This window comes from Mauremys reevesii, unplaced genomic scaffold (genome assembly GCF_016161935.1).
Source record: "Mauremys reevesii isolate NIE-2019 unplaced genomic scaffold, ASM1616193v1 Contig9, whole genome shotgun sequence".
Classification (NCBI taxonomy): Eukaryota; Metazoa; Chordata; order Testudines; family Geoemydidae; genus Mauremys; species Mauremys reevesii.
Genome location: NW_024100906.1, coordinates 84,592 through 107,268, shown reverse-complemented (window position 1 = coordinate 107,268; position 22,677 = coordinate 84,592). Strand labels below are relative to the sequence as shown.

General features: G+C 47.4%; 1 protein-coding gene across 1 annotated transcript in view; it reads right to left on the bottom strand.

Annotated features, from left to right (window-relative positions):
• Nucleotides 1–22,677, bottom strand: part of LOC120395008 (NACHT, LRR and PYD domains-containing protein 1-like) — a 53,462-nt gene that overhangs the window by 21,634 nt on the left and 9,151 nt on the right. The window contains exons 4-10 of the mRNA XM_039519179.1: nt 17,438–17,784; nt 16,662–16,857; nt 13,831–13,896; nt 8,942–9,007; nt 8,472–8,563; nt 7,283–7,336; nt 4,598–4,648 (exon numbers count right to left, since the gene is read on the bottom strand). Of these exons, the coding sequence (XP_039375113.1) occupies nt 4,598–4,648; nt 7,283–7,336; nt 8,472–8,563; nt 8,942–9,007; nt 13,831–13,896; nt 16,662–16,857; nt 17,438–17,784 (872 nt within the window). The remainder of the gene's footprint in view (nt 1–4,597; nt 4,649–7,282; nt 7,337–8,471; nt 8,564–8,941; nt 9,008–13,830; nt 13,897–16,661; nt 16,858–17,437; nt 17,785–22,677) is intronic.

Sequence of the window (22,677 nt, the reverse complement as noted above, 5' to 3'; positions counted from 1 at the left end):
CCCTTCACATTCCTTGCTAGCTGTCTGCAACTCCAGATGTATTTTGGCCTTCCTGATTACACCCCTACATGTTTGAGCAATATCTTTATACTCCTCCCTAGTCATCTGCCCAAGATTCCACTTCTTGTAAGCTTCCTTTTTGTGTTTAAACTCACCAAAGATTTCACAGTTAAGCCAAGCTGGTCGCCAGCCATATTTGCTATTCTTTCTGCACATTGAGATGGTTTGTTTCTGCACCCTCAATAAGGCTTCTTTAAAATACAGTCAGCTCTCCTGGACTCCCCCTCATATTAGCCTCCGAGTGGATCCTGCCCATCAGTTCCCTAAGGGAGTCAAAGTCTGCTTTTCTGAAGTCCAAGGTCCGTATTTTGCTACTCTCCTTTCTTCCTTTTGTGAGGATCCTGAACTTAACTATCTCATGGTCACTGCTGCCTAGGTTGCCACCCACTTCTACTTCCCCTACCAATTCTTCCCTGTTTGTGAGCAGCAGATCAAGAGGAAAATAGCCCCTGGTTGGTTCCGCCAGTAGTTGCACCAGGAAGTTGTCCTTAACACTCTCCAAAAACTTCCTGGATTGTCTGTGCACTGCTGTATTGCTCTCCCAGCAGATGGCAGGGTGATTGAAGTCCCCCATTAGAACCACGGCCTGTGTTCTGGAAATTTACTTAATTGTCTTAAGAAATCCTCATCTACCTCATCCTCCTGGTCCTGTGGTCTATAGCACACGCCCACCACGCTATCACCCTTGTTCCTCTCGCTTCTAAACTTAACCCAAAGACTCTCAATGGGCTTTTCTCCAGTTTCATACCAGAGTTCTGAGCAATCATACTGCTCTCTTACATACAGAGCAACTCCTGCACCTTTCCTTCCTGAACAATTCATACCCATCCATGACAGTGCTCCAGTCATGTGAGCTACCCCACCAAGTCTCTGTTATTTCAATCACATCATAGTTCTTCGACTGTGCCATCATAGTTCTTCCAATTCTTCCTGCTTGTTTCCCGGGCTTATTGCGTTTGTATACATGCACCCTAAGATAACTAGCCAATTTCCCTGCTTTCTCAGTATGAATCAGGAGTCCCCCCCCCCCCCCTTGCAGCCTCCTTCTGTCCTCCTTTCAAAAGGCTCTGCTGTTCCTCTCTTCCTCCACAATGGTCACCAAGATCAGAATCCAGCCCTGACTCCATTGACGTCAGTGGGGTAGTTCCAGATTTACACAGGGGTGACTGAGATCAGAATCCAGCCCTGACTACATTGATGTCAGTGGGGTAGTTCCAGATTTACACGTGTGTCAGCAAGATCAGAATCTGGCCCTAAGCTCTCCAAACACACCTGCCCTCTGTCCCTGGCTCTCATTTGGCAGGAGCTCTGCTACTCAACAATATGATGTTTTGGAAAAAAAAGGATGTTCAACTGAGAATACACCCAAGTCTCTTGTGAGAAAGGAATCCAGGCCTGAGTTTTGATTCCTTTCCATCTTCACTTTGTGGTGCCTGGTCAGTACCCCATGGAAATTTAGATTTACCCAGATAGGAGTAAGGGGGCTGAGGCTGGAGCCACAGCGGGGGGTCTGGGCGGGTCCAGCAGCTGGGACTTCTCATGCAGGGCCGAGAGCAGAGCCCCGTGTGAAAACTGGGGAAGCTGGAGCACCCCCACACCGCTAGTTCCCATGCCTGTGGTCACTCACGCAGAGCAGGACAGTTGTGCACACAGGGCACTGCACGGACACTCGCTCTGACTGAACAGAGAGGCTCTGAGGTAGGAAGGAGGGGCTAGTGGTTTGGAGCACTAGCTGCAGCATTGGAAGAACCAGGCTCAATGCTCTGCTACAGCACAGAGCCGTGCTCAGCAGGGGCTGCTAGACCCACACACAGAGATTGTGACTTGCTCAGATAATGCGGTAGAGAGGCCGTGTGTGAATACTCAGAACATCTCGCTCACAGCAGCAGGTGCGTGTGTGAACACACAAAGTCAGCATGTGTGTAATGGGAAAAGGAGATGATCATGTCTGTGATATTATGCTACACATAAGACTATTTCCCCCACTGAGTGATTCTAAATGCACCATAGGGGCAGAGAACAACTAATAAAATCAGCCTTCTAATGGGAACCCCAATTGTCACCTTCACTGTGGAGAGGAAGCAGTGCTAGACAGACATTCCCGGCCTGGGGCGCTGACACTCAGAAGTCAGATGTGTGTGTGTGTCTCTCTCTCTCTCTCTCTCTCCCCCGAAATGGCCACCGTGGTGTCTTCACAGTCCCAGCCAGGGGATCTAATGAAACTGACGCTAGCATGGATCTGAGCAGGGGAGCACTAAAACGGGTTGATTCTCTCCCCAGGCTCTGCTATTCAACCAGCTATGGGGGCAAGTTACATTTCAAACCCCTCGTGGGATGTAGAAAGTTAGTTAATTTAGGAGCCCTGGGCTCAATTTCCAGCTCTTCCTTAGAGCCCCTGGGGGCAAATCACTTCACCTGGCTGTGTCTGTAACATGGAGAGGATAATCCTTCCTTTGTCCATGTGGCCAGTTTACACTGTACGCTCTTCGGGGCAGGAATAGGTCTTCACTTAAATATTAGATCAACCTAACTATGTAGCTTGGGGCTATGAAATGTGTCATGTCCTGAGTGTCAGAGTTAGGACAACCTAACCCCTAGTGGAGTCGCAGCTAGGTCAATGGAAGAGTTCTTCCGTCGAACTAGCTACCACCTTTCACCTTTCTGTCGATGCAGGCAGTGGCTACACTCTGGTGCTCGAGCAGCGCAGCTGCAAGACCATGGCTGTGCCGCTGTAGCGGCTGTAGCGTGGCCGAGGCATTACTCTGTGTACAGGCAGTGCCTAGCACAATGGAGCCCGCATCTCGGGTGAGGTCTCTAGGCAATGAGCCCCATGTATACAATGGCTATCCCTGCGGAAGCAGTGTCCATGGGGTTCTGGAGCCTGCATTTGCCTAGGATAGACACTGCCTAGGTTACCTTGTTCAGGCCGTGCAATATCACTCGCTTACGAATTCCAACATCATGGACTTTGGCGACGGGTTTTGGTGCCTCTTTTTCTCATTAATGCAGTTTCTAGCATGCGTCCTCCTTTGTCCACAGAGGAGCAGAGAGAGAGTGCTGCAATCGTCAGCGGATTTGACTCATTATTTATACTACAGTAACACCTGGAGACCCTTCAGCTGAAGTCAGAACCCCCTTGTGCTGGGCACTGCACAGATACATAGTGTGCGTCTTCACTGCACAGCGAAGGCATGATTGTAGCGTGGGTAGGCATACTCATCTAGTTAGCATGTTTTCTAGGTTTGGACTCCAGTATCAGTTGGGATCTTGGGCCACAGGCACCCTGGGCTGTTCCTCAGTTACTCCAATTTTGGTGTCCAAAACACCACTGAGATCTTAGGCACAGCTACCTTGAGTTGTGCCTCATATACTCAGACTGCCAGCTCCTCCTGAATGCCTTGCCACCACAGCTTCGCTACTGTGGTTGATTTACACTGGTGTACTTGACTGAATGCGGCTGAAGGTGCGTGTCTGTTATGGGAGCCTCTCATGTTGGCCGGTTACAGTAAGGAAAAGCAGAACGGGACATGCAGTAAAATCTGAAAGTTTTCAGAAATGTCTTCCCAGAGCAGAGCTATCAGCAGCAGAACCCACCTCTGTGTCGCTTTAGGCGTCTTCTTCTAAAATGATATTGTCGTGGTGCTGGCAATGCTGGAAGGAAAAAGAAGAAATTAATGGAGTTTTAAAATCTCTGGCTAAACTCAGGTCTCAGTCACACTGGTGTCAATCCGGACTGACTCCACAAAGTCGAATGACTCAAAGCCAGATTCCTTTTTCAGTGACTCCACTGTAAATCCAGAGTGGCCCCCCTGAAGCCAATGGAGTCAAGGCTAGATTCAGATCTCATTTACTACAGTATAAATTTGGGTGCAATGAACTGAAATCAAAAAGGGCCACTTTTACACTCGTATAAGTGAGGTCAGAATCTGGGCCAACTGTTTATTTTCCACAGAGGTTTCTCATACTGTGAAGGTCGAGAGCTGCCATTTTGTGTTTGAGTTCCAGAGCAGAATGTGACAGAGTGGGTCACGCACACATACACTGCGCTCTCCCTCACTTCCTATTATGGAGACTTTACTCAGAATCAGGGCACAAAAGTAATGAGAGACAATATCTGATTTCCGAGACAAGAAAATCAGGAGCAAACCCCAACATGAATGGAGTCAGGGCTGGATTCTAATCTCAGTGACCCTCGTGTAAATTCAGAGTGACCCGACTGACACCAGTGGAAACAGTGCCAAGTTCCAATCTCAGTGAGCCTGGTATATCCAGAGTGACCCCTGTAAAAATCAGTGGTATGATGATCAGAATCTGATCACTGTCACTGTGGTGTAAATCTGTCCATAATGCCATTAACTTCTGGAAGTCACTCCGGATTAACACTGGAGCTCCGAATGTGGCTGACGGTGTTTATTTGTTATGCAAATCACTCATATTGGCCGTTTTCAGTAAGAAAAAGCAGAACAGGGCATGCAGTAAAATCTGAAAGTTTTCTGAAATATCTTCCCAGACCAGAGCTATCATCTGCAGAACCCACCTCCTGGTGGCTCTTCATCATCGTATTCGCTTAACTGTGGTGTTGACGATTCTGTAAGGAAAGGAAAAGAAAAGAAATTAATGGAGTTCTGAAATCTGTGGGCCAAACTCAGGTGTCAGACACTCTGTTGTCAATCCGGAGTGATTCCACAAAGCCAGATTCCTTTTTCAGTGACTCCAGTGTAAATCCAGAGTGGCCCCACTGAACAGGGCTGCCCAGAGGGGGGGGCAAGTGGGGCAATTTGCTCCAGGCCCCGGGCCCCACAGGGGCCCCCACGAGAGTTTTTCGAGGGGCCCTGGTGTGGGGTCCTTCTCTCACTCTGGGGGCCCCGGAAAATTCTCGTGGGGCCCGGGCCCCCGGAGCTTCTTCCGCTCCGGGTCTTCAGCGGCAATTTGGCAGGGGCGGGGGGTGTCCTTCTGCTCCGGGACCCACCTCCAAAGTGTCCCAAAGACAGAGGTGAAAGTAAGCAGGTACAGGCCAGTACGGAGGAGGACCGATAAGAAAAGGAGACTGCCTAAGGGAGGGAGAAGCCTGCCCCCTGCATAAGAATAGTTTAAACTCAGCTGTTCCCTGAGTGATTCAGCCCTGGGGGTTAGGAGTGGTTTCTGGCATCCTTGTTAATTTCACTCACAGTAGCTGGGGGAGTGGGGAGGGTGTGTTTGACCATGGCAGGGGCAGTCCTTGTCTGCCCCCGGGATGAGGGGATCTCTCCAATACTAATATACACCACAAATACAAGCATTTGGCTGCACAGCTTAAATCCAGAGCTAATAAAAGCAGGTGGAAGGGGAAAACTCACTGTCACATTGGTTTCTCGGCTCTTCCCTCCTCCTCCTCCAGCCAGGCTGCAGACAAGGCTCTGCATTCATCCTCCCCACAACCCCCGCCCCAGCAGGGGTTCTCCTCTAGGCTCTAGCTTGCAGTAGGGAGACTAGCTGAGATGCCTGCTGCTGCTGCCTGCATAAGAACAGTTTAAACTCAGCTGTTCCCTGCGCAGTTCAGCCCCCAGGGTTAGAAGCTGTTTCTGGCATCCTTGTTAATTTCACTCCCAGTTGTTGTTGGGGGTGGGGGAGGGTGTGTGTGACCATGGCAGGGGCAGTTCTTTTCTGCCCCCGGGATGAGGGGATCTCCTATACGCAAAAAAACACAATCAAAATCAGGAACCATTTCCAAGTTCAAATCTATCCCATTCCCTTCCCAGCAGAGGATCATGGTTGTGATGTCCAAACTGCTTGCAGATCCTCTTTGAAATGTTACTGAACCATGCAGGGAATAGCTGAGTTTAAACTGTTCTTATGCAGGAGGCAGGCTTCTCCCTCCCTCAGCCAGTCTCCCTGCTGCAAGCTAGAGGGAAGCCCCTGCAGCTGCTGCTCAGTGCCAGGCAGGGAGAAAGCATGGAGCCTAGTGTCCGCAGCCTGGCTGGAGGAGGAGGGAAGACACGGAGAAAAAGGTGACAGTGAGTTTTCACTTTTTCAGGCTTATTCCAATAGTAAAGTTTTATTACAGACAGGACTGGTAGTAGTAATAGTAGCTTTATTTTCTCTATCTATGTCATGCAGTGGGGGGGACCCATGAAGTATGTAGGAGAGGTGGGTTGCTTGCGATTGGACCATATGGGTAAGAAATGTAAATTACTTTCGCCCCTGCCCAAACCCCGGGCTCCCAGCCGCCTCTGCAGCTGGTAGCTCCGGTGGTGATTTAAAGGGTCCATCTCCTAGCTTCAGCTGAATCCCCGAGCCCTTTAAATCCTGATTTAAAAGCCTGGGGATTTAAAGGCCCCACCTCTTCCGATAGAGGCCACGCCTTTTCTGGATGAGGCCCCTCTCCCTCCACAGGACTCTGGAGTACCGGCAAGTCCTGCCCGAAGACCCGCAGCGGGGGGGTCCTTTCGCTCTGGGACCTGCCGCAAAAGTGCGAAGACCCCAGGCCCCCTGAATCCTCTAGGCGGCTCTGCCACTGAAGCCAATGGAGTCAGGGCTAGATTCAGCTCTCATCTACTACAGTATAAATTTGGGTGGACTGAACTGAAATCAAATAGGGCCACATTTACACTCCTATAAGTGAGGTCAGAATCTGGCCCGACTGTTTATTTTCCACAGAGGTTTCTCATGCTGTAAAGGTCGAGAGCTGCCATTTTGTGTTCAAGTTCCAGAGCAGAATGTGACACAGTGGATCACTCACACACACACACACTGCACTCCCTCACTTTCTATTATGGAGACTTTTCTCAGAATCAGGGCAAAAAAGTAATGTGAGCCAATACCTGATTTCTAAGACAACATGAAAATCAGGAGCAAACCCCGACATGAATGGAGTCAGGGCTGGATTCTAATCTCAGTGACCCTCATGTAAATTCAGAGTGACCCAACTAACACCAGTGGAAACAGTGCCAGGTTCCAATCTCAGTGAGCCTGGAATATCCAGTAAAATCAGTGATATGATGGCCAGATACTGATCACAGTTGCTGTGGTGTAAATCTGTCCTTACCTCTATTAACTTCAGGAAGTCACTCTGGATTTATATTCATGTATTTGAGCTCTGAATGTGGCTGAATGTGTGTGTTTGTTATGGGAGCCTCTCATGTTGGCCGGTTACAGTAAGGAAAAGTGGAATGGGACATGCAATAAAATCTGAAAGTTTTCAGAAATACCTTCCCAGCACAGAGCTATCATCAGCACAACCCACCTCCTGCTCTCACGAGGAAAGAAGGGTAAAGGCCTCCATCGAGCGATCGCAATCCTGGAAGGGAAAAGAGAAGGAATTAATGGAGTTCTGAAATCTGTGGACCAAACGTGTCTTAGCTACACTGGTGTCAATCCAGACTGACTCCACAAAGTCGAATGAATCAAAGCCAGATTCCTTTTTCAGTGACTCCACTGTCAATCCAGAGTGGCCCCCCTGAAGCCAATGGAGTCAAGGCTAGATTCAGATCTCATTTACTACAGTATAAATTTGTGTGCAATGAACTGAAATCAAAAAGGGCCACTTTTACACTCATATAAGTGAGGTCAGAATCTGGCCTGACTGTTTATTTTCTACAGAGTTTTCTCATGCTGTAAAGATCGAGAGCTGCCATGTTGTGTTTCAGTTACAGTACAGAGTGTCTCTCTCTCTCTCTCTCTCTCTCACACGGGCGCACACACACATACACACACACACTGACCTCTCCCTCACTTTCTATTACAGAGACTTTACTTTTGTTTCTCCTTGTTCTGTTTTTCTCCTTAGCCTAAATTACATGCTATCCCCAGAGTGGCTGTGGTTTGTGTAGGGAAGAATTCACCCCTTTGTTAGCCGGATGGAGGGGAAAGTTAACCAACCTGGCCCCTCCTGGAGTGTGTGAAGGTGAAACAGGATGCTTAGATGAGGCTTAATGTGTCCAGCCATATGCAAGGCCACAGCTTTGCACAGTAGCACTCCTGCCCTAATCTTTCCCTGGTTATTCAAAGAGCCGGCAATTCTCATTTTCCTTCTGTCCTCCTTTCAAAAGGCTCTGCTGCTCCTCTCTTCCTCCACAGTGTTCACTGAGATCAGAATCCAGCCCTGACTCCATTGACGTCAGTGGGGTAGTTCCAGAAATATCCTGGGCGGGGGTCACCGAGATAAGAATCCAGCCCTGATTCCATTGACGTCAGTGGGGTTGCTCTGGATTTACACGTGTGCCACTAAGATCAGAATCTGGCTGTAAGCTCTCCAAACACACCTGCCTTCTGTCCCTGGCTCTCATTTGACAGGAGCTCTGCTACTCAACAATATGAATATTTGGGAAAATAGGATGTTCAACCGAGAATACAGCCCGAGCCTGTTGAGGGAAAGGAATCCAGGCCTGAGTTTTGATTCCCTCCATCTGCACTTTGCAGAGCCTGGTCAGTACCCCATGGAAATTTAGATTTCACCCACTTGACTCTGCGGACAGACAGCAATGGCAAAGTCCACACCGGCTGTTCCTCAAACATGAACAGGGTGCTAGGGAGACAAACCCAAGCAGTTAGTCAGACAGAGCAGAGGGCGCCACACACACACACAGTAATACAGAACTGTTCTCAGCAGAGGTTGTTACACCCGTGAGTAAGGAGCACACGTCTGAAGAAGAGCTCAGTCTAGCTCCTAAGCTCATCTTTCTCACCAACACAAGTTGGTCCAATACAAGATATTACCTCACCCACCTGTCTCGTGCACACACACAGAGTTATGCAGAGCTGTGCTCATCACGGGGCATCACACAGACACACCCTTTCAGTGTTAGATAAAAGAAATTGATTCCTGGGTTTTGCTTCCCTTCAGTCAGGGCCTTGCAGCGCCTACTAACGATCCCTGGCAAATTTGGACCTCACTCACCTTCACCTGTGGCTGAGGGGTGGCAGCAAATCAAATTCCTCCACCAGCTGTTCCTTGATGTCGCACTGGCTGCTACAGAGACAAACCCAGCATCAGTCACAGTGGCGCTGGACCACTTAATAGTGGGGGTGTTGAAAGCCAGGCCTCTTACCCCTTTTCACACCCCCAACCTCATCCCCAGAGCTGGGGCCAGGAGCAGGGCAGTGTTTCCAGAACGGGGGGGGGGGGGACCCCGACAGGGGTAAGGGGGCAGAGGCTGGAGCCACAGCTGGGGGGTGGAGGCAGCCGGGACTCCTCATGTGGGGCCAGGAGCAGAGCCCTGTGTGAAAACTGGGGAAGCTGGAGCACCCCTGCACCGCTAGTTCCCACACCTGTGGTCAGTCACGCAGAGCAGGACAGCTGTGCACACAGGGCACTGCACGGACACTTGCTCTGACTGAACAGAGAGGCTCTGAGGTAGGAAGGAGGGGCTAGTGGTTCGAAGCACTAGCTGCAGCATTGGAAGAACCAGGCTCAATGCTCTGCTACAGCACAGAGCTGTGCTCAGCAGGGGCTGCTAGACCCACACACAGAGATTGGGAGGTGCTCAGATAATGCGGTAGAGAGGCCAGTGTGAATACTCAGAACATCTTGCTCACAGCAGCAGGTGCGTGTGTGAACACAAAGTCAGCATGTGTGTAATGGGAAAAGGAGATGATCATGTCTGTGATATTAGGCTACACATATGAGTATTTCCCCACTGAGTGATGCTAAATGAACCATAGGGGCACAGAACAACTAATAAACTCAGCCTTCTAATAGGAACTCTAATTGTCTCCTTGACTGTGGAGAGGAAGCGCTGCTAGACAGACGCCTGGGGAGCTTACACTCAGAAGCTAGACGTGTCTTTCTATCCCAAAATGGCAATGGTTGTCTTTTCACAGTCCCAGATCGGAGACGTGATATATCACATCGGACTCTGTCCCCAAAATGGTATTCTCTTAACTCTGGTAATAATGATCCTGGAAGAAAAAAGAGAAGAAATTAATGGAGTTTTGAAATCTGTGGGCCAAATTCAGGTCTTAGCTACACTGGTGTCAATCCAGAGTGACTCCACAAAGTCAGTGGAATCATAGTCAGATTCCTTTTTCCTGGACTCCAATGTAAATCCAGAGTGGCCCCACTGAAGCCAATGGAGTCAGGGCTAGAATCAGATCTCATTTACCCCCATGTAAATTTGGATGGACTGAATTGAAATCAATAAGGGCCAGATTTACACTCCTATAAATTAGGTCAGAATCTGGCCTGACTGTTTATTTTCTACAAAGGTTTCTCATGCTGTAAAGGTCGAGAGCTGCCATTTTGTGTTTGAGTTCCAGAGCAGAATGTGACAGAGTAGGTCACACACACACACTGCACTCTCACTTGCTCAATATTAAGGAGACTTTACTTTTGTTTTTCCTTGTTCTGTTTTTCTCCTTAGCCTAAATTACATGCTTTCCCTAATGAAGATCAGTGGCTCTGGTTTGTGTAGGCAAGAACTCACCTCTTTGTTAGCTGGAAGAATGGGAAAGTTAACCAACCTGGTCCCTCCTGGAGGGTGTCAAGGTGAAACAAGATGCTTAGGGTGGGGCTTAATGTGTCCAGCCATATGCAAAGCCACAGCTTTGCGCAGTAGCTCTCCTGCTCCTAATCCTTCCCTGCTTATTCAAAGGGCCGGCAACTCATCTTCCTTCTGTCCTCCTTTCAAAAGGCTCTGCTGATCCTCTCTTCCTACACAGGGGTCACCGAGATCGGAATCCAGCCCTGACTACACTGACGTCAGTGGGGTCACTCTGGATTTACATGTATGCCACCAAGATCAGAATCTGGCTATAAGCTCTCCAAACACACCTGCCCTCTGTCCCTGGCTCTCATTTGGCAGGAGCTCTGCTACTCAACAATATGAATATTTGGGAATATAGGATGTTCAACACACGCTTGAAGAAGAGCTCTGTCTAGCTCCAAAGCTCATTTTTTTCACCAACACAAGTTGATCCAATAAAAGATATTACCTCACCCACCTTGTCCCACACCCCCACACTCAGTCATGCAGAGCTCTGCTCACCAGGGGCCCACGTACACACGCCATTTTTAGGTTAGAGAAATAGAACTGGTTCCTGGGTTTTGCTTCTCTTCAGTTAGGGCCATGAAGCGCCTAACAACAATCCCTGGGAAATGCAGACCTCACTCACCTTCATCTGTGGATGAGGGGTGGCAGCAAATCAAATTCCTCCACCAGCTGTTCCTTGATGTCGCACTGGCTGCTACAGAGAGAAACCCAACATCAGTCACAGTGGCGCTGGAACACTTAATAGTGGGGGTGTTGAAAGCCAGGCCTCTTACCCCTGTTCACACCCCCAACCTCATCCCCAGAGCTGGGGCCAGGAGCAGGGCAGTGTTTCTGGAATGGGGGGGGACCCAGAGAGGGGTAAGGGGGCAGAGGCTGGAGCCACAGCTCGGGGGGGGGGGGGCAGCCGGGACTCCTCGTGTGGGGCCAGGAGCAGAGCCCTGTGTGAAAACTGGGGAAGCTGGAGCACCCCCACACCGCTAGTTCCCATGTCTGTGGTCACTCACGCAGAGCAGGACAGCTGTGCACACAGGGCACTGCACGGACACTCGCTCTGACTGAACAGAGAGGCTCTGAGGTAGAAAGGAGAGGCTAGTGGTTCGGAGCACTAGCTGCAGCATTGGAAGAAACCAGGCTGAATGCTCTGCTACAGCACAGAGCCGTGCTCAGCAGGGGCTGCTAGACCCACACACAGAGATTGGGAGGTGCTCAGATAATGCGGTAGAGAGGCCGGTGTTAATACTCAGAACATCTCGCTCACAGCAGCAGGTGCGTGTGTGAACACAAAGTCAGCACGTGTGTAATGGGAAAAGGAGATGATCATGTCTGTGATATTACTCTACACATATGAGTATTTCCCCACTGAGTGATGCTAAATGAACCATAGGGGCAGAGAACAACTAATAAAATCAGCCTTCTAATAGGAACTCTAATTGTCTCCTTGACTGTGGAGAGGAAGCGCTGCTAGACAGACGCCTGGGGAGCTTACACTCAGAAGTTAGACGTGTCGTTCTCTCCCAAAATGGCCACGGTCGCGTTTTCACAGTCCCAGCTCGGGGACCTGATATATCATATCGAACTCTGTTTCCAAAACGGTATTCTCTTAACTCTGGTAATAACAATCCTGGAAGAAAAAAGAGAAGAAATTAATGGAGTTTTGAAATCTGTGGGCCAAATTCAGGTCTTAGCTACACTGGTGTCAATCCAGAGTGACTCCACAAAGTCAATGGAATCATAGTCAGATTCCTTTTTTCTGGACTACAGTGTAAATGAAGAGTGGCCCCACTGGATTCTGATCTCATTTACCCCTGTGTAAATTTGGAGAGACTGAACTGAAATCGATAAGGGCCAGATTTACACTCCTATAAATTAGGTCAGAACCTGGCCCAACTGTTTATTTCCTACAGGTGTTTCCTGTAAAGGTTGATGGCTTTGTGATGCTCTCTACCCCAAAGCAACAGCCTGGTACCCCCACATCTATCATGGTGATATAATTATGATGTATCCTGTACAAAGTATGTCACGTGAGGTGTCAATGGAAACGTTATGGTTTGTTGAATATGATTATCTTATTCATATCCATTTTCAGCAAGGAAAAGCAGAACAGGATATGCAGTAAAACTGAAAGTTTTCTGAAATGTCTTCCCAGAGTAGCGCTACCATCTGCAGAACCCACCTCCTGATAGCTCTGGGAATAGTGCTCTAATTTTGAATTTGCTTGACTGTGTTGTTGACGATTCTAGCAGGAAAAAGAAGAAACTAATGGAGTTTTGAAATTTGTGGGCCAAATTCAGGTCTCAGTCACACTGGTGTCAATCCGGACTGACTCCACAAAATCGAATGACTCAAAGCCAGATTCCTTTTTCAGTGACTCCACTGTAAATCCAGAGTGGCCCCACTGAAGCCAATGGAGTCAGGGTTAGAATCAGATCTCATTTACTACAGTATAAATTTGGATGGACTGAATTGAAATCAATAAGGGCCAGATTTACACTCCTACAAGTGAGGTCAGAATCTGGCCTGACTGTTTATTTTCTACAAAGGTTTCTCATGCTGTAAAGGTTGAGAGCTGCCATTTTGTGTTTGAGTTCCTGAGCAGAATGTGACAGAGTAGGTCACACACACACACTGTGCTCTCACCTGCTCAATATTAAGGAGACTTTACTTTTGTTTTTCCTTGTTCTGTTTTTCTCCTTAGCCTAAATTACACGCTTTCCCCAATAAATATCAGTGGCTCTGGTTTGTGTAGGGAAGAACTCACCCCTTTGTTAGCTGGAAGAACAGGAAAGTTAACCAACCTGGTCCCTCCTGGAGGGTGTGAAGGTGAAACAGGATGCTTAGGGTGGGGCTTAATGTGTCCAGCCATATGCAAAGCCACAGCTTTGCGCAGTAGCTCTCCTGCCTCTAATCCTTCCCTGCTTATTCAAAGGGCCGGCAACTCTCATCTTCCTTCTGTCCTCCTTTCAAAAGGCTCTGCTGATCCTCTCTTCCTACACAGTGGTCACCGAGATAAGAATCCAGCCCTGACTACGCTGACATCAGTGGGGTCACTCTGGATTTACATGTGTGCCACCAAGATCAGAATCTGGTTCTAAGCTCTCCAAACACACCTGCCCTCTGTTCCTGGCTCTCATTTGGCAGGAGCTCTGCTACTCAACAATATGAATATTTGGGAAAATAGGATGTTCAGCCAAGGATACAGCCCGAGCCTGTTGGGGGAAAGGAATCCAGGCCTGAGTTTTGACTCTCTCCATCTGCACTTTGCGGTTCCTGGTCAGTACCCCATGGCAATTTAGATTTCACCCACCTGACTCTGCGGACAGACAGCAATGGCAAAGTCCACACCGGCTGTTCCTCAAACATGAACAGGGTGCTAGGGAGACAAACCCAAGCAGTTAGTCAGACAGAGCAGAGGGCGCCACACACACACACAGTAATACAGAACTGTTCTCAGCAGAGGTTGTTACACCCGTGAGTAAGGAGCACACGTCTGAAGAAGAGCTCAGTCTAGCTCCTAAGCTCATCTTTCTCACCAACACAAGTTGGTCCAATACAAGATATTACCTCACCCACCTGTCTCGTGCACACACACAGAGTTATGCAGAGCTGTGCTCATCACGGGGCATCACACAGACACACCCTTTCAGTGTTAGATAAAAGAAATCGATTCCTGGGTTTTGCTTCCCTTCAGTCAGGGCCTTGCAGCGCCTACTAACGATCCCTGGCAAATTTGGACCTCACTCACCTTCATCTGTGGCTGACGGGCGGCAGCAAATCAAATTCCTCCACCAGCTGTTCCTTGATGTCGCACTGGCTGCTACAGAGACAAACCCAGCATCAGTCACACAGAGCAGGGCAGCTCTGCACACGGGGCCCTGCACAGACACACGGTCTGACTGAACAGAGGGGCTGTTAGGTATGAAGGAAGGTCTAGTGGTTAGAGCACTAGGTGCAGCTTTGGAAGGACCAGGTTCAATTCTTCACTCCACCACAGAGCTTGGACAAGTCTGTGTATCCCCATCTGCATGATGGGGACACTAAATAGCCCTGCCCTGTCTCACAGGGCTATGGGGGAGGGATAGCTCAGTGGTTTGAGCATTGGCCTGCTGAACCCAGGGTTGTGAGCTCAATCCCTGAGGAGGCCACTTTGGGATCTGGGGCAAAATCAGTACTTGGTCCTGCTAGTGAAGGCAGGGGCTGGATTCAATACCTTTCAGGTCCCTTCCAGCTCTATGAGATAGGTATATCTCCATGGGGGAGGAGGATAAATAGAGGCTGTCATACAGAACTGTGCTCAGCAGACAGTGCTAGACACACACAGAGAGGTTGTGAGGTGCTCAGACAGTGTGGTAGAGAGGCCAGTGTGAATACTCAGGGTAGGTAGGTATCAGCAGGAGGTGCATATGTGCACACACAAAGTCAGCGCATGTGTAATAGGTGTAGCAGGAACAGAGCCTAGTATCAGAGGGCTGGTATAAGGCCTGAGCTAAAGTAGTGGGCAAGCGATATAAAGCAAAGTTAGCAAAAATCAGGCTGCAACAAACACCAGGCTCTGCCTACTCACAAGTTCACAGAATCTGGCATATTATTGCAAAAAACACACACATTTTAAGATGTGCCACACTACTGGCCAGGCAAGTAATGGGAAAAAAAACAGGGAAAGAGAAGAGGTAACCCAGGTTTTGGATGAAGCATCCTAGGCTGTCGAGCACTGGAAAGCTCAAGCTCTTTTAGCAGGGCAGCAGGCAGTCCAGGCACATGATATGCTCGAACAGATAAAGCAGGAGAATAAAAAACTGGAAACGGTTGTAAAAAACTAAAAAGAAAGAAAGACTCATCCCCTGTTACCCAACACCAGACTTCTAGTGCTTTTATAGTGGCTGAAGGATGGAGACAAAAATAAAAACAGGGGGCCCTCGCCAAATTAAAAGATGGAACATGGAATAATTGGAATGGATGCTGCATTGGGAACACGTAAGATGACCCAGGTCAGCCACCATCCAATGGCCCGTGGGCAGGGGCTACTGCTTCACAACCACCACCTTATAATAAGAACCAGGTTTTTAAAAAACCTTCACCAAAACCTAAGTCAATTCCTGTTAAAACGGGAACACCAGGTAAAGAGAAGGGGAGCCCCAAATTGAAAATGAAGCACAGCACCTCACCAATACCTCAACTCACCCTTGATGTCACTCCTCAAATAATTCAAAGTGGATTAAAACTATTAAAAAAAACCCCATAGAACTCAAAAATTAAAAAACAACTTGAAAGGGCCATCGCTCAGTAGTAATCATGAAAAAAAGGGGAAATATTGTGCCTCAGTATGGCCACTACACACCTCACCCACCTCGGGCTAGTGGTTTAACAGCCAGACCCAGTGCCTTAAAAATCAATAAATTAACTGCCCTAGTAAAGCTTTTGGTCCACCTCTCCCATCTCAAAATTGTAATAAGTGTTTGGCATCGTTACACAACTGTACACGATTGTTAAATGCAGTGGGCATTAACATTGTACAAAAACCAATGCTAGTGCAAACTTTGCTAGAACCATTAAATAGTCACACTATTGGCTTTAACAATCATGTTACTCAAATGGCTAAATGTACGGCTCAAAAGCATTTCAAGCGATCTTGTGAGTTAGCCACATTTTTTAAAAAGTATAAAAATATCAAAAAAGCTCCTACTAAGCTGGCTAACAAAATTCAAACATGTATTATGTTAAAGAGCAGGAAAAATGGATCTTAAAATGTTAAATCAAATTGTGTTACAAGCACTGCCTCCAAACGTTGCAAAATAAAAAAATGCCTGGTATAAAAATAAAGGTAAAAATATGCCTCGATATAAGTAAATTAAAAATAATAAATATTGCTGTCAAACAAGAGAAAGGGACCCCTGTAAATAAGATGCAAACACAATTAGGGAAGTAAAAAACAAAGGAACTAAAATACTCTCCCCGTGGCCAACACCCAGGTAAAATAAAAGCAAAAAAATGGGTGTTGCCTAAAGCGCTAAAGCGAAAACATCAACCTAATTATGACTCGGGGCTATGAAAAATGTCACGTCTTCGGGGTCAGAGTTAGGACAACCCAACCCCTAGTGGAGTCGCAGCTAGGTCAATGGAAGAGTTCTTCCCTCAAACTAGCTACTGTCTCTCAGAGACAGAGTAACTATAGCGACAGGAAAGCCCTTTATGCCGATGCAGGCAGTGGCTACACTCTGGCGCTGGAGCAGCACAGCTGCAGGACCATGGCTGTGCCGCTGCAGCGTGGCCGAGGCATTACTCTGTGTAAGGGCAGTGCCTAGCACAATGGAGCCTACATCTCGGTTGAGTCCCCCTACAATGAGCCCCACATATACAATAGCTATCCCTGAGGAAGCAGCGTCAATGGGGCTCTGGAGCCTGCATTTGCCTAGGATAGATACAGCCTCATTTTTCCACTTGGGAAATCATCTTTCCTTTCCCTGCCTGGTCCATTTACTCTGTGAGCTCTTCAGGGCAGGAACTGTTTTGTTAGGTGCCTGTGCGCTGGCCAGCACGATGGGGCTCTGATCTCAGCCAGCCACAGAGAAGCATGGATTTGCAGTCTCAGCCTCCTTCTGGCTATTAGACACAAGTCCTGGACCACTGAAAGCTCACTGCTCTTTGGCTATTTCTTATAAACCTGGGAAATAATAGTGTATACTTCCCCCCCCCCCCTGCGCGCAAGTGTTTAGACAGAGAGTTGGACAGACAAACAGAAATATGTCCCTGGAATTTCCCTGTCCCAGCAAGCCCCTGGAATTTCTAATGCTTCTGATCAGGTGGGGAATGGTCCCTTCTCTAGCTAGTTTCCAGCACAGCAATGTGAAAGAGCAAGGACAGAGGCACTGGGACTCCCTTGGGATCTGAGCTCCCCTCCCCAGCTCATTCCTTACCAGCTCTCGGTGGGACAACGAGTCTCTCTGCCAGGTCTCCCTGGCTGACGGCTCTCAGAGCCTCTGCAGCCACCTCCATGCCATAGTCCTCCCCGTAGGAGCTGAGCAACAGGTCGGCGAGGGCTGGGGGATCCACATGTGTTAGTCTCGCTAATGGGATGCGTCCGTATCCTTCCTTCAGCTCGATTTCACTCAGTTTGTCCTTGAATGTCCAGAGCTTCTCCTCCTCCAGCTGCTCCAGCGTCTCCAGCAGGAGATCTCTCCTCGGCCTCTCCATGCTGGCTCCTCGGACAAAGCTGATCACACGGGCCTGGATAGCAGAGAGAGTCAGGAATCTGTGAATGTGGCTGCAACGAGTACCAAGAATTGTGTGCAGAGGAGTCAGGAAGTTGAGTGATAGGAAACCCCTGACAAATAGCCTATGAATGCCAGACTCCGTCTGTAAAACTGCAAAGTTTAATTTTAATCATGGGCTGTTGGCCAGGATATACGTTAGGATTCTACACAGCTCTTTGCTGGAATCAGGAGCAGGTTTTCAGAAATCACAAGGAGACTGGCTTAGGGGCCGAGGGCAGGCACGGTTGCAGTGCACCCTTTCCTTGCCAAAGCTCCAAACACATGCCTGAATTAAAAGCCTTCTCCAAAGAGGCAGAAGAATCTGCAGCAGAGTGTCTACCAGGGGGCACAAATAAATGGGAAAATGCAGTAGACGCTAAACATGCTAAATTGTGTGAGCAAAGCCTGTCCACCGTAGATTTGCTGTTAATCTTGTGTTTTTTGCTATTTCATCTATGGGTTAAAACAAAGGAATTAATACTAGTGGTAAACCCTTTAAAGATGGGGGACATACCTGGTTTGTGGGAAAAACTGTTGTACGTGCTAGGGATGGTGACAAAACAGTCCCACAAGCATGTTACCTTTCAGCCTACACCTGTAAACAGACTGGAAGCTAGGCACAGCAGCAAAAGCATAACAGGCCAATGCTGCTGTGTGGAAGGAGAAACTGAGGCACGCTGCCTCATGGCATTGGTGGCTAAATGCCAAAACACCTACATTTTAACAGATATTGCTGTCTGCATTCTGTTAGCGATACTACACCCCAGCCAGTTTTCAGGCATCCAGGGACCAGGAACCCCAAAACTTGCTAGAACACTTAGGAATGACATCATATGGTTTAAAGGTACTGAAAGAGAGTGTGACCAAAGACAAACAGATTTTACATGTACTGCCTCCACCATGGACAGTGTCCAAGTCTCTGGCAGTAAGTTCAGGAGGAGGGTGTGAGGGTGCACCCCCATAAGGCTTTATGGAAATATGCTTATGAAAGTATATATGACAGAACTGGAATATGTTTTATGCTACATATGCCATGTAACATATCTCTGCAAATGTTATGATATACTGAATCTACTCCTCCTATTTGTATGCATGTGTCATTTTTGTATTCAAAGTCATGAATATTGGCTGTATACTTGTTTGATTTTAAATAACCTTAGTAAGGCATTTGGACAGCTTCTTTAGAAAGGAATTTGCAAGTTAAGTGCCCAATCAAGAAGCACTTTAACAGACAATGGATCTTGGAAGGCTCCAATCCACATAAGAAGTCTACATGAGGAAGTTCAAGGTAGCATGTGAACCATGCCTGCTACCTGTAAGTTCTGAGTCATGTGACTTGCCCATGTGACTCCAAAACTCCATCTTGTAGCTGGAATTCTACACAGGGGTCTCCACCCCCAAAAGAAAGTCTATTTAAACCCCTGGAAGACCCTTCCATTTTGTCTTCAGCTGGCTCAAAAGAGCCTCTCCACCCCCAAAGGATACCTGAAAGAAACTGGAACAAAGAACAGTAACCACGGGCGGAGAGGGGGGGGGAGTGATTGCTGGACCCAGACTAGAAGGAGATTAGTCTGTAAAAGGAAGCTTACTGGGTCACCTCTGAGGGTGAGGTTTTATCTGTATTCTGTTTTCTTACTGTATTAGACATAGACGTGCGTGTTCTGTTTTATTTTGCTTGGTAATTCACTTTGTTCTGTCTGCTATTACTTGGAACCACTTGAATCCTACTTTCTGTATTTAATAAAATCACTTTTTACTTATTAATTAACCCAGAGTATGTATTAATACCTGGGGGGGGCGGGGGCAACAGCTGTGCATATCTTTCTATCAGCATTATAGAGGCGAACAATGTATGAGTTTACCCTGTATAAGCTTTATACAGGGTAAAACTGATTTATTTGGGGTTTGGACCCCATTGGAAGCTGGGCATCTGAGTGTTAAAGACAAGAACACTTCTTAAGCTGCTTTCAGTTAAGCCTGCAGTTTGTGGGACGCGGTTCAGACCTGGGTCTGTGTTTGTGGCTGGCACATGCAGGCAGGGTTCTGGAGTCCCAAGCTGTCAGGGAAAGCAGGGGCAGAAGTAGTCTTGGCACATCGGTTGGCAGCCCCCAGGGGGTTTCTCTGATCCAACCTGTCACATGTAGAATCTAATGTTTTGGTTAGTGTGACTCTGCATCCCACATTCACCACAGTGATAGGTTTATGATATGATTAACATATAGTCATGATATGTTTTGTACAAAGTATGTCTCGTGAGCTATCATTCTGAAAGTCTTGATCTCTTGAACATTAATATCTTGCTGGATTGTAAGTGCTATCATTGTATGTGATGTTATGAAGTTTTGCTATGTGTGTGTTACTGAAATATGTTCTAAAGTTGAACACACCCACTACCAACATTTCAAGTACAACAATGAAGAAATTAAACAGTGCTAATGGTCCCATTAAAGGGAATCCACATACTGAGAGACTACCTCCGGAATTGTTTACAATTGAGGCTTCCTAGAGGGAGCCGGAAGGCAATGGAGGATGCTTGACCAGAGGGGATATGGGGGGTGGACCCCCCACGTCACAAGCAAAGATCTTTCCAGGAAGATGGAAGAAGCTATAAAAGACAGGAAATCACAGCAGCACTTGGCCTTAATCCCCATACAGCAAAACACCTGACAACACCTTAGGAACAAAGCCTGAACTGGGGAAGGGGGTCCCAGGCAGGAAAGAAGGCCCAGCCTGTGTATGGAAGATTAGTGGACTGTTTGTACCATCAGGGTGAGACACTGCTTGATCCAAAACCTGCCTAGTTATTAGAAATTAGATTGTGATTTTGTTTATTGCTTAGGTAACCAACTTTGATCTGTACGTTATTACTTATAATCACTTAACCTCTCTTTCTGTAGTTAATAAATTTGTTTTATGTTTTTACTTAAAATAGTGTGTTTTGTGGGAGTGCTTGAGAAATCTTCTCAATGAACAAAAACTGGTGCATGTCCTCTCCACATTGAGACGGGGCAAACTAGGTATTAATTTTATATTGGTCAGGCTTTTGACCAGGGCAAGACAGTACAGCTCTGGGGTCCTAGGCTGGGGAGCTGGGGTTTGGGGTGTGTGACGTTGCATTCCATATGCTTTATAAAAATATATTTATAAGTGTGAATATGATGTAACTGGAATATGCTTTATGCAAAAGGTCTCCTGTAAGGTATCATTACAAAGCTTATAATCGACTGAGTTTCAGAGTAGCAGCCGTGTTAGTCTGTATCTGCAAAAAGAACAGGAGTACTTGTGGCACCTTAGAGACTAACAAATTTATTTCAGCATGAGCTTTCGTGAGCTACAGCTCACTTCTTCGGATGCATAGAATGGAACACACATCCAAAGAAGTGAGCATGCTGAAATAAATTTGTTAGTCTCTAAGGTGTCACAAGTACTCCTGTTCTTTTTGCGAATCTACTGACTGTGATCATCCTATTTGTAAGAATGCATCATTCTTGTATCTGAAACTAGAAATGTGAAGTGTAACTCTGAGGTCCTATTTTAATTATGCAAAGTGTGGGCCATTAATGGTGGTTTAGAATCTTGATTATTCTAGTCAATAGGCGCCATTGACTGTAAATGGCTCTGTTTACTCGCAAACCTGCCAGGTACATGCGGGCCAGCCCTGGAAAAATGGAGAATAGGGGTCTCACAGGACATGTGAACGTGTCACCTGATTCTGGAATTCATCTTAAACCTGGGGCTTTTCCATTTAGAAGGAGGGGTGGGGACTCAGAGAGACAAAGGATTCCCGCCTTGTGCCAAAGCTATAAATGGGGGGGTGAGCAGAACAAAAGGTGTGCCAGTCATGAGAAAACCTCTGCTTTTCACCTAAGATGCCTGCTGGAACTAACAAGGACTGTACCAGGGGAAAGGATTGGGCCCAGACTAGGAAGGAGTCTAGTCCATGAAAGAAGCTTATTGGAACATCTCTGATGGTGAGATGTACCTGTAATCAGTTTCTTAATGTATTCGGCTTAGTCTTGCATGTTCTGTTTTATTTTGCTTGGTAACTTACTTTGTTCTGTCTGTTATTACTTGGAACCACTTAAATCCTATTTTTTATACTTAATAAAATCACTTTTGTTTATTATTAAACCTAGAGTAAGTGATTAATACCTGAGGGAGCAAACAGCTGTGCATCTCTCTCTATCAGTGTTATAGAGGGCAGACAACTTATGAGTTTGCCCCGTATAAGCTTTATACAGAGTAAAACAGATTTATCTGGGGTTTGGATCCCACTGGGAACTGGGTGTCTGGGTGCTGGAGATAGGTGACCTGCTGAGCAGTTTTTTGGTTAAAGTCTGCAGCTTTGGCGGCATGGACCAGATCTGGGTCTGTGTTGCAGTAGGCTAGTGTGTCTGGCTCAACAAGACAGGGTTCTGGAGTCCCAAGCTGGCAGGGAAAATGGGCTCAGAGGTAAATTCAGTACATCAGGTGACAATCCCAAGGGGGTCTCTGTGACCGAACCCATCACAGGGGGGGTGACTGTCTGAAGCCTCTCTATTGTTAGCTCATGAGTGGCTGAGGAGAAGCATTAATGGAACTTCAGCTGGGTGCATCCCTGCCTCTGTAAATGCTGGTGTGAGGGAAGGACTCAAAGCAGTCCGCAGATTGTCACAGCATCACAGTGAATGAAGGAGCCCAGGCTAGTAAGACAGAGGGCTCATTGTTACCCCAGTTCCAGGTTGCACACCGGGGCAGTCTGTCACAGTGGTGCAGCAAGCAAAGTGTAATGCATAACTTCTTGTTCTGAGTAAGATTTACACTTCATACACAAGTATAGAGGTTTTAAGTGAGATTTACGTGTGGTGGCTAGAGATCAGTCAAAGAGGTTACCAGTTTATTTGCTGTTTGCTTATTTTGGGAAA